Raw genomic sequence first — 13,002 nt, 5'->3', positions numbered from 1 at the left:
ATAAGAGCGTGTAGCAATAGGTTGAATTGAAGGTTGAAGTACTTCAGCGAACGACATTCGTGCGCCTACGAGAGCCCCGCGCTACTGAGGCGGGCGGACACCTTCGCCGCTTTCGATGCCACCACGAACCGACACAGAGGTAAGAGACGGCTATATCTGTGTTACAAGTGTCTGAGCAGGACGGCGATCAGAGCGGGAAGGCTTAGGTCGAAGTACTTCTGCGGGCGAGCGACATTCGTGCGCCTACTACAAGGAGATCAATCTGGTCCTCCAGGGGGATGGCTACATATACTTGGTCAAGGAGCATTCCACGGGCTGTCCCGTACAAACGCATTGCATTGCATTGTGTTGCAACTTTTTTCTCGGCATTGAAAGCAGGCGATTATTTTTCTGTGCATATTTTTGACCAATTGTCATCTTAGAGGATATAACCAACGGAGACGCCATGTCTAAAATTTTCGGTACAAAATAGTCTGCCGTTTTTTGCGGGGGAGGGGCACATCAAATGTATAGGTAAGTCATGTCAGATAAACGTCAGTCCATACATATGGTTGACATGTGGTTGACCATTGGCCGCCTATTTTCGACAGAGGGGAACGCCTGTTAATGGCGGCTCCATTGTTAATTACTCCGAGTTTGTCATAGAAAAGGAAACTCTTATACCTTTAAATCTTCAGAAACTTCGCGTTTGTACGGGACAACGGTAGACATTTCATGGAATGCTCCTCAAGCAAATCTTGTCAGTAGGAAAAAAAGGCGCGAAATTCAAATTTTCTATGGGACGATAAACCTTCGCGCCTACATTTTTTAATTTGCCGCCTTTTCCTACTGACGAGATTTGCTTGACCATCTATATTATTAGGTATTAATTTATAATGATAAGGCGATAATTAGATGAGTGAACGGGCTGAGGCAGATAAGGCGAGGCCACAGAAAAAGGATATTGATGTGGAAAAAGGTAATTTAAAAGTCTATTTTACTTCCTTGTGTCGTATAGCCAAGTGTAAAAATATGGGTACACAAATCATCTCAAAAATATGTCCCATAGCTCTTATGTCAGCGAATCAGGAACTATGGGACATATTTTTGAGTATGTTGTCTATACCTATATTTTTACACTTGTCTGTACTTATTTTAAGGTGCTAACGTTGCATATTTTGTTGTTGCTCCATGCCACGAACACATTCATCAAACACACAATATTACTTGCATATTTGTTACAGGCGTCAACCTCCGGTTATCAACGGACACGCCAGAGGAGGTGGAAGGCGAGACGGAGCCTCACGAGCCCCACGAAGCGCACGACAGACCGCGCGTCTACGAGCAGGCGGGCGGTGACAGCGCGCTCAAACTGCAGCACGCTGTATACACGCTCACCTGCATCGTGTGGCAGCAGCTCACCACTATACACAGGTATTTATTACTTATATAGTGTGGAAAGATAAGTCGGGCCCTGGAGGGAAAGTACCTTAAATCCTTAAGCTGGCTCATTTTACTTAGAGGAGACATTCCTTTATTTTGAAAAAGAAACAAAACTGCATTTAAAGATTTTTCTTTAAATGCAGTTTTTTTTCTTCAATTTGGCTTGTTTAAAGAAATCTTGGGTACTAAATATTAGATTTTATGGATATTTAAACGACAGATTAAACGACAGACGAGCGTAAGACCTAATGTTTGTTGGAGAAATGTTATCATAAATATTAACTGTATCGACTAGTAGAATAAAATTGCGAGTGTTTATTTTTTTGAATTTTTAGTCTATTCGAGTCCCGGGCGAGGCAAGCGAGTTTTAAAAAATCCATGAATGCAGTTTTGTTTCTTTATAAAAATAAAGGAATGTCTCGTTTAAGTAAAATGAGCCAGCTTAAGGATTTAAGGTAGTTTCCCTCCAGGGCCCGACTTATCTTTCCACACTGTATAGTATCTTTAAATATTCATTGAAGTTTAAGAAATTTGTTGTACGGGCAGCCCGTGGAATGCTTCATAAGTTTCATAACATGACATGAGTGCAATCACAGCAACACTAAACTAGACGGTGGTAGACTTTATCTCGTTGCAGTAAGATTTGCGGAAGTTCAATTAATTAACTTTGTCAATTATGCTATTTTTAAGTTACAGTGTCTTGTTTGTTAAAGATAGTTATATAATGTTCGACATTTATATATTAATATTTGTGACGCTTTGCCTTGTTAGCTGTAAGTTACAGATGTATACTTAACTAAATAAACAAAGAAACGATGAAACGTGAAGACTAACGACGACATTCTTAAACTGCCCCGCGTAGATCAAATACGTCAAATAGAAGCTTTACCCTACTTCGTTTTTACCCGTTCACACAGAACGGAACAGACCCCATAGAAACATCTCATAAAGGGGGCATTTCACGTCAAGCGGGCAGCGAAAAAAGGGTAACGATCCGGATTTTGTTTATAACTGGGTTAATTGAACATGTATGTGATCTAAAAAAAATGGCATCTTTACTTTTTTTATTTATTGCTTGGTTACGATTATATACGACTTTAAAAAAAATACAAAATCTGAGTAATGGATTTTTCAAATGTCGTGGATGCAAATCATCAAATGCATTTTAAAATAACTTAATGGTGTTTTATATAGAATAATAATGTTATTTCTTGAAAATGAAAAAAAAAGTTAAATTTAATTTTTTTTTCATATAGTAAACTGGAAGTATGTATAAAAAAATATTTTTTTTCTAACTTCGCATTTTTTTATTTTTTTTATTTTAGCATAAAAATGTAGTTTATAACCTGGAAATGTTATGTAAAAAAAATTATAGTTGTATCTTGAAATTCGTAGAAGACATGTGATCAAAGTATGAAGGTACTGCGCTAGGTTACGCGTCTCTCCGTACGGAAATGTTGCTTAATATGGCAGTCTAAATGGCAAACATAGGCAAACACTGCAATATGTTATAAGTATTTTAATGAAAAACACTTCTTGTTTACTTTTGTGATACGAAAATAAAATGAGAAGCAATATTTTATCTCCATGTACATGCTGACTGTACATAATTAAATAAACAAATCTCTTATTAAATAATTGGTACCAGTAAGTTATCACCTCATATCGACTATCGACGTTATATGCTAGAAAGAGATAGATAGTGACGCTATGCAAGCGTCATTCGATATTTGAATTTCCGTTACCTCTTAGTGTCACTTAGGCCGCTACCGCGTTGTGTTCTGTTTTCTGCAATTAGTCGTATTATTAGTCGCAATAATATTCAATATTTGAATACTATGAATTATTACGGTGATCGATGTTATAATCCTTTTAAATTAACATCTCACCCGAGAACTAAAATTGTGAGAAAAATTTCTACAAGTTTAGCTGAGAAGTGGGGATTGTCAGCATTTGTTTACGTGTGCACGTCCTGCAGAATACGACTTTCTAAGGAAATATCGCCGGAAAACAATCCCGATATTGTGCAGTCGCAGTCGTCTCAAGGTAGCCAGATATCAACTGATTGTTCACTGCACCAAGAAAGTGATTCATTTGTTCCGGAAGACGAATGTCGTAAAACTGTTTCTACACAAACAGACATAGCTATAGCAGATGAGGAAATTCTGTGTCAGCTGAAACAGAAATACAATGAGCCGTCTACATCTGCGTCTAAGAAAATGCTAATACTTACTATTGCTCCAAAGTCTTGGAGTGAAAGCAAACTCGCAGAAGAATTTGGGACATCGCGACGACAAGCTAAAAAGGCTAAGGAACTTGTGGATCAATTTGGCGTTTTGGCATCACCCAATTCCCGTAGTGGCCGTAAGCTACCGGTCGAAACAGAAGAGTTAGTCAGAGCATTTTATCTTCGTGAAGATATTAGCAGAGTTATGCCTGGAAAAAAAGATTTTGTATCTGTCAAAACGCACGACGGCAGAACACACTTGCAGAAACAACTTTTGATGTGCAACATTAATGAGTTGTATCAACAGTTTAAAAATGAGTATCCTGACATTAAGGTAGGCTTAACTAAGTTTTACACACTCAGGCCGAAACAGTGTGTCCTTGCTGGCGATTCCGGAACCCACGTTGTGTGTGTGTGTACATATCACCAGAATGTTAAACTTATGCTCAATGGAGGAAATATAGATTCACTTACTGCAGAAACCAACATCCACCTTGCTTGTTATAAAGAGTGCCTGCGAAGAATGATGTGCCCTAACCCTACGTCTAAATGTCACTTGATGACATCTAAATCATCCCCAACTGAACGTTGTAACGATTGTCCTGGATTGGATGCGATTCGGGATCACTTAAAAAATGTTTTTGATGACAATAACATCACAAACGTTCAGTATGAACAATGGATGGGAACGGACCGCTTTACGATAGTCACCCAAGTGCTTCCCGCAGATGACTTTGTGGATAGCTTTTGTAATGCTTTAGATATCCTAAAACCACATGCATATATCGCTGAACAACAAGCACTCTTTTTTAAACAGCTAAAAGAGACAATATCTGAAGGTGAAATCTTAGTCCAATGCGATTTTGCCGAAAATTACAGTTTCGTTATACAAGATTCCGCACAGTCCTTTCATTGGAATAATGATCAGTCAACGCTGCTAACATCGGTATTTTACTACAAAGACCAGAATAAATTACAACACGGAAGCATTGTAATGATATCCGATGATCTAAAGCACGATACAGCTTCATTTTACGCATTTCAGAAAATATTTCACACACATCTCTCAGAAAAAAATATTGCAGTGACAAAAATTATGTATAGCACCGATGGAGCCTCACAACATTTTAAAAACAGATTTAACTTTGTTAATATACATTGTTATAAAGATGACTTTGGCATTGAAGCAGAAATTCATTTTCATGCAACTTCACATGGAAAGGGGCCTTGCGATGGTCTTGGCGGGAACCTGAAAAGACTAGCAACTCGTGCAAGCCTTCAAATGCCAACAAACAGAGCAATAACTACACCTTTGCGTTTATATGAATGGGCGAGAACATCGTTAAAGGAAACAGCAGTATATTATTGTGCCAAGGAAGATATACAGCAACACATACTGTTCTTGCAACCACGATTTGACAGGGCTATCACCATTCCTGGAACGAAAAAATACCACGCTTTTCTACCGACACCTGAGGGTATAACTATAAAACGAACCAGTTTTACCACAGACTCTAAAGTAGTTAAAATAACCAAATAAATAAAAGATTTTATTACATGCTACTCTCTTGTTTTACTTATTCCAAGTGCCCAATGAAAAAACATAAAAAATATAGAAGTATTATACTTAATTTTAATAATATCGTAATAGTAATAGCCGTTTTGCATACTTATAAACCATATGTTACACTTGATATCACCGCACTACGAAACAACTCAGGAAAACGTGCCGTGACTACCGTGCAGCACCATAGTTTTTTGATCAGTTTCTTTTACGAATTTCAAGATACAACTATAATTTTTTTTACATAACATTTCCAGGTTATAAACTACATTTTTATGCTAAAATAAAAAAAATAAAAAAATGCGAAGTTAGAAAAAAAAATTTTTTTTATATATACTTCCAGTTTACTATATGAAAAAAAAATTAAATTTAACTTTTTTTTTCATTTTCAAGAAATAACATTATTATTCTATATAAAACACCATTAAGTTATTTTAAAATGCATTTGATGATTTGCATCCACGACATTTGAAAAATCCATTACTCAGATTTTGTATTTTTTTTAAAGTCGTATATAATCGTAACCAAGCAATAAATAAAAAAAGTAAAGATGCCATTTTTTTTAGATCACATACATGTTCAATTAACCCAGTTATAAACAAAATCCGGATCGTTACCCTTTTTTCGCTGCCCGCTTGACGTGAAATGCCCCAAAGTTCAAGCTGCTTTACGCAGTAATTTCTTCGCGAGGCGGCCCGTTCTGTGTGAACCGCCACACTATACATACATATATTCCTTGTAGCATATGTCTCAAGCGTATGGTTTCTCACCTATCTGTGTACTGTAGTGAGCTTGCGTGGTATTCCAGCCTGGAAGCGCAAGTGATGGCGTGGCGGGCGGCGCCGGGCGGCGGCGGCGCGGCGCGCGGGCACGAGGCGCAGCTGGAGGAGCTGCGGCACCTGCAGGCGCGCCTCACCGCCGACCGCGCCGCCTGGGAGCACTCCCGAGCACGAGACCACGCCAACATCGCCGACGGTACGCTCACAGCCTTATATTATGTCTCTCTCTCTTTGGTCGATCCCTCATGTCTGAGGATCGTGGTCAATATCAGGGTTGCATCTGAAGCGGATGATCTACCTCCCCCGGTTTCTGTCCAACGCGTCCTGACGACCTTGTAGAAAGCAGAGGATGACGAGTCTTTAACTGAAGTTCGGTCCATATTATTGGTGCACGACCGCGTAATCTTCTGCCACCTTATATTACACCTCTTCTCTTATTGTAAAGTTTAACCTTACTGTAAAGTGAAGACCCTTACACACCTCTTCTTCACTTCGGGTTTCGGGTTTCTGGTGACACCTTACATTTACCAATATGTTAATTTAACATGTCAGTACGAGTTGTGCCTTAAACTTTAAAAAAATAATCAAGGAGGCGTTTAATTTGTAGTCGGAATATTTGATTTTAGTGATGCTTAAATAATTAATTATTTTATCTATTATATTTCTTGGCATGTCGAGCGAAAAGCACTACCTATGCCTCGGCAGGAATAACAATTCGTGGATTTAGTCTTCTTTGATGACCTCTGCTTCGCATCGTCCGACAAAACCGAATCCCATTCACGAATTACCGGTTCCCGTCCTCTGCAATACGACCTTTAAGAAACAAGCGTACTACCATTTTAAATGCCGGCAACGCATTTACAACCCCTTTGGTGTTGCGGATATCTAAGGCCGTCGGTAATCGCTTACCATCAAACAATTCGTCCGCTCGTTTGCCTAAAAAAATATACTTTTAGTACGCACTAAAAATGGTAGGTAACCGAATATAAACCAACACCACAGAATAAATAATAGTACTAGGTACAGAAGACTCACTCTCTAACAAAACGCGTCTGTCACGATCAGCACAGATATGGCCGCTAGGTGGCGACAGCGCCACGCGCGGCTTATGGCAAACCCCAAAATAGGGGTCGAACGGATGTACTTTTAGCTACCTGTAGCTAAGCGATGAAATCGCGGAGTGAGCCACGCCTGCCAACACTTCAGAAGTAGTTTTCCATAACCCCTTTAAGGCCACGGCATGCACGGGGGTTGATATTGGGCTGTAGCCGTGCGCGTTAGAGGACGTTTTTGATGGTTAAAGGGTTAATAAGTGTTATTTCTTGTAACAGAAAAGCGGCAGCTCCAAGCGGCGCGGGAAGAGTTACTAGAACAGCAGAAAGACGTCGAACAGCAACGGGAGAGGCTCTTCAGGCGTCTCGAGAGGCTGCAGCAACACGGTATGCGTCTCTTTCACTCGTTACGTTTGTGAATGTAGCTGTCCTGCTCACACACTTACTGGCTAACGTTGAGGAATGGAATTCTGTACACACACCTACCCTGGGAAAATCACGTTTTTCGTTTTTAAACTGTATGTTACGGTATTCACTATGTAGATAAAACACACACTTTCATAAAACACACATTTTTATATCTTACCATAGATTAACAAACCCAAAGACGCAGCCTAAAAACATTCCACTTCTGTTATCGGATATTAATTACTGAATTCACATCCCACTTACAAGTCACATAGTACTCAATCTTCAATCTCCCACCTCTCAATGCAAGTAGTACCTAAATGTTAATACATCCACGTAGTTCGGCCGGTGGTGGTGACGTCGCTGTGTGTTTCAGGCGGCTCGCAGGAGGAGATTGCTAGCGTGGGCACCTTGTCGCCTGATTCCAGTGTCAGCGATACCACGAGGCGGAAAGAACCTAAGTGGCGGAGTAAGTACTATCTATCTTGGTCCAATGTGTATTTGCGTCTCACATTTTGCTTAAGGTGGTTCGCCTAGGTTACTCAAAACTTAACTCTCGCTAGATGGCACCACTTTTGCAAAATTTCAGATTTTATTTTTTTGTGAAATGGTCTTGGTATTTGTATACTTAAAAGTATGTTTCGCGCACTCTTTAAGTAAATATTGAACTATTAAAATAAACATTGAATACTTCATTGTGCAAAAACCACCTTTTTAAGAGTGCTATTACATTTCGGGGTTGAGCGAGTTTAGGTATTTTACGCGCTGCGGCAGGCCGTGCGAGCTCAGTATTCCGATCCCTTCTACCACACTCGCACTACAATGATGGATTAAACATTCTTGATCCTTCGCGAAGCATATTGAAATTAACCATAACAACACTAACTGTACTTAACTTATAAAGTCCTAAAACTGTTATTTGGTAAGTACGAAAATACTAAATGCAGTGCAAATGTACATAGGGGCTGTTCATAAATTACGTCATCTATTTTTGACCCCCCCATCCCTCAAATCATCCAAAAATCATGCTTCGGATGACTCTGTTTCCTCCTACGTCATGCTACCATCATCCGATGTCCAGACCCCCCCTCCTCCCATTTGAAACGACGTAATTTATGAATAGCCCCATACTCGTACTTATGAACGTATATTACTCGAAAGAAATTATAGGTACTCGCTTATTTACAAGAAACAAGTTACAAGAAACTGAAGATACACAGGGTCTGATGATGGAGCTGGAAGGTGGCCACGGGTACCAGTCTCTCATGTAACTAAACAATTTCGTGTTTCATCATCAGACCCTGAGTACTATCTTGTGTCAAAGATCTTGTTAAGACGAATAAAACGAGCCTAAACACGAAGTGGTTTAGTTGCATGGTTGATTGGTACCGGTGACCACCTTCCAGCTCCATCATCAGACCCTGAGTACTATCTTGTGTCAAAGATCTTGTTGAGACGAATCAAACGAGCCCAAACACGAAATGGTTTAGTTGCATGGTTGATTAGTACCGGTGACCACATTCCGGCTCCATCATCAGACCCTGAGTACTATCTTGTGTCAAAGATCTTGTTGAGACGAATAAAACGAGCCTAAACACGAAGTGGTTTAGTTGCATGGTTGATTGGTACTGGTGACCACCTTCCAGCTCCATCATCAGACCCTGAGTACTATCTTAAGTCAAAGATCTTGTTGAGCCGAATCAAACGTGCCCAAACACGAAGTGGTTTAGTTGCATGGTTGATTGGTACCGGTGACCACCTTCCGGCTCCATCATCAGACCCTGAGTACTATCTTGTGTCAAAGATCTTGTTGAGATGAATAAAACGAGCCTAAACACAAAGTAGTTTAGTTGCATGGTTGATTGGTACCGGTGACCACCTTCCGGCTCCATCATCAGACCCTGAGTACTATCTTGAGTCAAATAAATACATATAGAATGTCAGGTCGTTTCAAATATTTTTAATCCTGTCCGGTAGTTTATTAAACTGTACCATTATAAATTATAATACTATAAAAACAGTGCTAGGATCAAAGTCTCTCGTTGCGGTTTACACGCACACAGTATAGCGTTTTACACGGCGCCCGCCGCACACAATGATAAAAAACCTCGTCGTCGCCGTTGAAAATGTGCGGAGCCGACCGACACACGTCCTACCTGTACAAGCTCTGCCGCGGCACTGAGCTGGCGAGCGCGCGTCATCGGTAATATAGAGTAGTTTTCAAAAAATTGCCAAAAAATTATAGTAGAATTTCATAAACACTAATGTATACCAACAGTATAAGCAAACGTTGCAGATTACTTGAGTATGAAAATGACTTCGATATTAAGTAGATTTTCGTAGAAATTGACACTTGTTTCGGAGAGAAAATTGAGTTCGTTTTACTTTGATTTTCTCTTTCTCAAAGGTATGTAGGAAAAATATCGTTTGATATGCCTAAAGTACAGGGTATTAGTAATACAAAATAGCCAGGTTTAGCAGAGTAAACTTCTCAACATTTCCAAATAAGAGCTTGCCGTTCAGTGCTTCACGGGGTTTTTCGGAAACGACCATCAGAAAAAAATTCATTACTAATTTAATAAGTCCTTTTTCTAATATTTACAACGATATTTAAAAAGATAAGAAGACGCTTTTACTGGAACAAGTACTCATTGTTTCTAATAATGAGCACAAAGTCCTGAATTTCGTCGACTAGTATCATCAATTTTGCATTATTTCGACTTTTCTTGTAAGAGCGCTCTTAATTCGACGGAGTGTTGCTGTCACGCTTTTTCCTACTATTACTCACACATGCAAACAGTGTTTCCGTGATCCTTGTAGTAGACAATTTCACACAACGTAAGTATGTTGCAATAGCGTAACGGTATGTTCGTGGAAATACGTGCAAGAGGTTTGGGGTTCAAGACTGGTGCGAGTAGGTAATTTCTTTTTGTTTCTCCTTTGTGTTATCTTACCTTTAAACGAGCAATTATTAGATATATAATTATTTATTTATATATTTGGATGGTATCAGAAACGGCTCTAACGATTTCGATGAAATTTGCTATAAGGGGTTTGATCTCTTAGGTAGGTCTATGAGAAAACGCGCATTTTTGAGTTTTTATGTTTTGTAAGCTTTGGTCGGTCTCCCAGATATTCAATCTCCGCTTGGCAACTAATCCCAGAATTGGCATGCGCACTAGTTTTTACGAAAGCAACTGGCCTGACCTTCCAACCCAGAGAGTAAACTCATTTGGATTAGTCCGGTTCCCTCACATTGTTTTCTTTCACCGAAAAATAGGTATCGGTGTATAAATAGGTATCAAATGCTATTTCGTACAAAAGTTCGAAAAATCATTGGTACGAGCCGGAGTTAGAACCCGCGACCTCCGAATTGCTTTCCGCTAGGCCAGCAGCGCTTCCCCCACATACTCAGTGTTATCAGGTTTTTTAAAAATCAAAAACGATTACTTATGAAAGCAGAAGAATATAAATGATCGTATTAGATTTATAAATTGTTACATATTTGCCGTAACTTATTTTTAAAATGTGTTTTTCAATTAAAAGACACGTCAAGATTGTTTACCTTATTTCTAATGCTAAAAAAAACAAACTATAGTAATAATTGTGTTTTTCATTCATAGACAAAATCCATTATTTTTAACCACAGGAAATTTTATACACTTCTTTTTAGGGTTCCGTACCCAAAGGGTAAAACGGGACCCTATTACTAAGTCTTCGCTATCCGTCCGTCCGTCCGTCCGTCCGTCTGTCACCAGTTGAAATTTTCACAGATGATGTATTTCTGTTGCCGCTATAACAACAAATACTAAAAACAGAATAAAATAAAGATTTGAATGGGGCTCCCATACAACAAACGTGATTTTTGACCAAAGTTAAGCAACGTCGGGAGTGGTCAGTACTTGGATGGGTGACCGTTTTTTTTTTGCTTTTTTTTGTTTTTTTTTGCATTATGGCACGGAACCCTTCGTGCGCGAGTCCGACTCGCACTTGCCCGGTTTTTATTGCAGTGAGGATGTCCTGATTGTAAAAATCAGAGAGATTAGGTAGAGTATAATTTCTAATTATCTTTGTAAAAATAAAAGAATACGTGTAGCCCATACTTAATAATCGATTTATGATAATAAGAAAAATTAAATAAAAATAAAAAAACAATACGAAATTTAGGTGTAACAAAAATACAAAATGTTATGTTCCAGCATACAATGACTGGGGATCGAACCGGGAATCTTCCGTTTGCAAGCAAAAAAGCGACTGTTTGCATAACACGCCATGATAGTTCTTAGCTAAGCTGACGAAATTCTCGCTTAGGTCAATTAACTACCTGTCAAATATCAGTGTCAACAAAATTGCACTAAACATGACGGCACTCCAAATTCGAGCCGTGGTCAGCCCGGCAACGTCGGAAATGGTATGGCAACGTCGCAAATGTATCTGTACACGACATTTGTGACACACACATACGTAAAATTGATGAAAAGTTAACTATGAATTTTGCATGATTTCTGTATGAAACATTGTTTTCCTGTTAATTTCGCGCAAACGAATATTCGAAAGAAGATAAATGCGGAAATATTTGTGTACTAATAGTGTGTAGTTACTTAATGAGCTTTGATTGAATTTTGTATGAAAAGCGAACCACCTTAAGAGGTGTTTTCGGCTACTTTTTGACACCCTCCCCCCCATCCCCCCCTCCCCTCCCCCTTGGTGATTATTTGGTAAGGGTTTTGGCTACACCCCTCCCCCACACAACCTCACGTGTATTAGCAATTGGACAGATGGAATACCACCCCAAGGCACCATGCCACTAACCCGAGGTTACCTGGAGTTACCATGGTTACCAGTACAATTTGACATTAGGTTAACGGTTAACCGCTTAACCCTGGGTTATTGTGATGGTGCAAGTGGCCTTAAGACGATCAAATCAAACAAATGCATAGCTTAAAAGAGGCACAGTACAGCACAAAATGATTCCATTAATTTTCGCTGAACATATCTACATGGTGGTCAAATTGGTAGCTCTTATGATCTTCTCTCATTGGCTGGCGTTCGTCACGTGGTTGTTTGTTGCCACTATTTTAGGGTGGTATTCCACCTGTCCATTTTTTTGTCCAATGTGTATTGCGTCTCACTCTCTCATTAAGCAAGATGTGGGATGTATATACACGATGGACCAACACAATGGACAGATGCAGCACCACCCTCACAAAAAAATAATCTACTGGCCTGACGATTTAGTGATATGAGCTTATGCAGTTAGTAAGAAAGCTAGTTGCCTCGACTCATTAAGGCCCACTTGCACCATTCCACTAAACCGGGGTTAACCGGTTAAACCTGGCGTTACCATGGTTACCAGTAGAATTTCACACCGAGTTAACGGTTTAACCGCTTAATCCCGGGTTAGTGGAATGGTGCAAGTGGGCCTAAGACTCCGACTATATTTATAAAATGAACTAGTGTAAATATTTTGGATCGTATTATTTTTCTGTCCGACGACCAGTCTGGACTAGTGGGTAGTGACCCTGCCTGTGAAGCCGATGGTCCTGGGTT

At 39.5% G+C, this 13,002-nt stretch overlaps 2 protein-coding genes across 2 annotated transcripts in view; one reads left to right on the top strand and one right to left on the bottom strand.

Annotated features, from left to right (window-relative positions):
- LOC134678739 (uncharacterized) overlaps positions 1-13,002 on the bottom strand; it is a 336,630-nt gene that overhangs the window by 96,926 nt on the left and 226,702 nt on the right. The window lies entirely within an intron of this gene.
- The window catches only part of LOC134673034 (rho guanine nucleotide exchange factor 18), a 49,187-nt gene that overhangs the window by 29,577 nt on the left and 6,608 nt on the right, over positions 1-13,002 (top strand). The window contains exons 25-28 of the mRNA XM_063530974.1: positions 1,224-1,413; positions 6,022-6,188; positions 7,324-7,431; positions 7,829-7,921. Coding sequence (XP_063387044.1) covers positions 1,224-1,413; positions 6,022-6,188; positions 7,324-7,431; positions 7,829-7,921 — 558 coding nt within the window. The remainder of the gene's footprint in view (positions 1-1,223; positions 1,414-6,021; positions 6,189-7,323; positions 7,432-7,828; positions 7,922-13,002) is intronic.

This window comes from Cydia fagiglandana, chromosome 2 (assembly GCF_963556715.1).
Source record: "Cydia fagiglandana chromosome 2, ilCydFagi1.1, whole genome shotgun sequence".
Taxonomy (NCBI): domain Eukaryota; kingdom Metazoa; phylum Arthropoda; class Insecta; order Lepidoptera; family Tortricidae; genus Cydia; species Cydia fagiglandana.
Note: the sequence above shows the minus strand (reverse complement) of the source record. Positions and strands in the feature narration are given on the sequence as shown.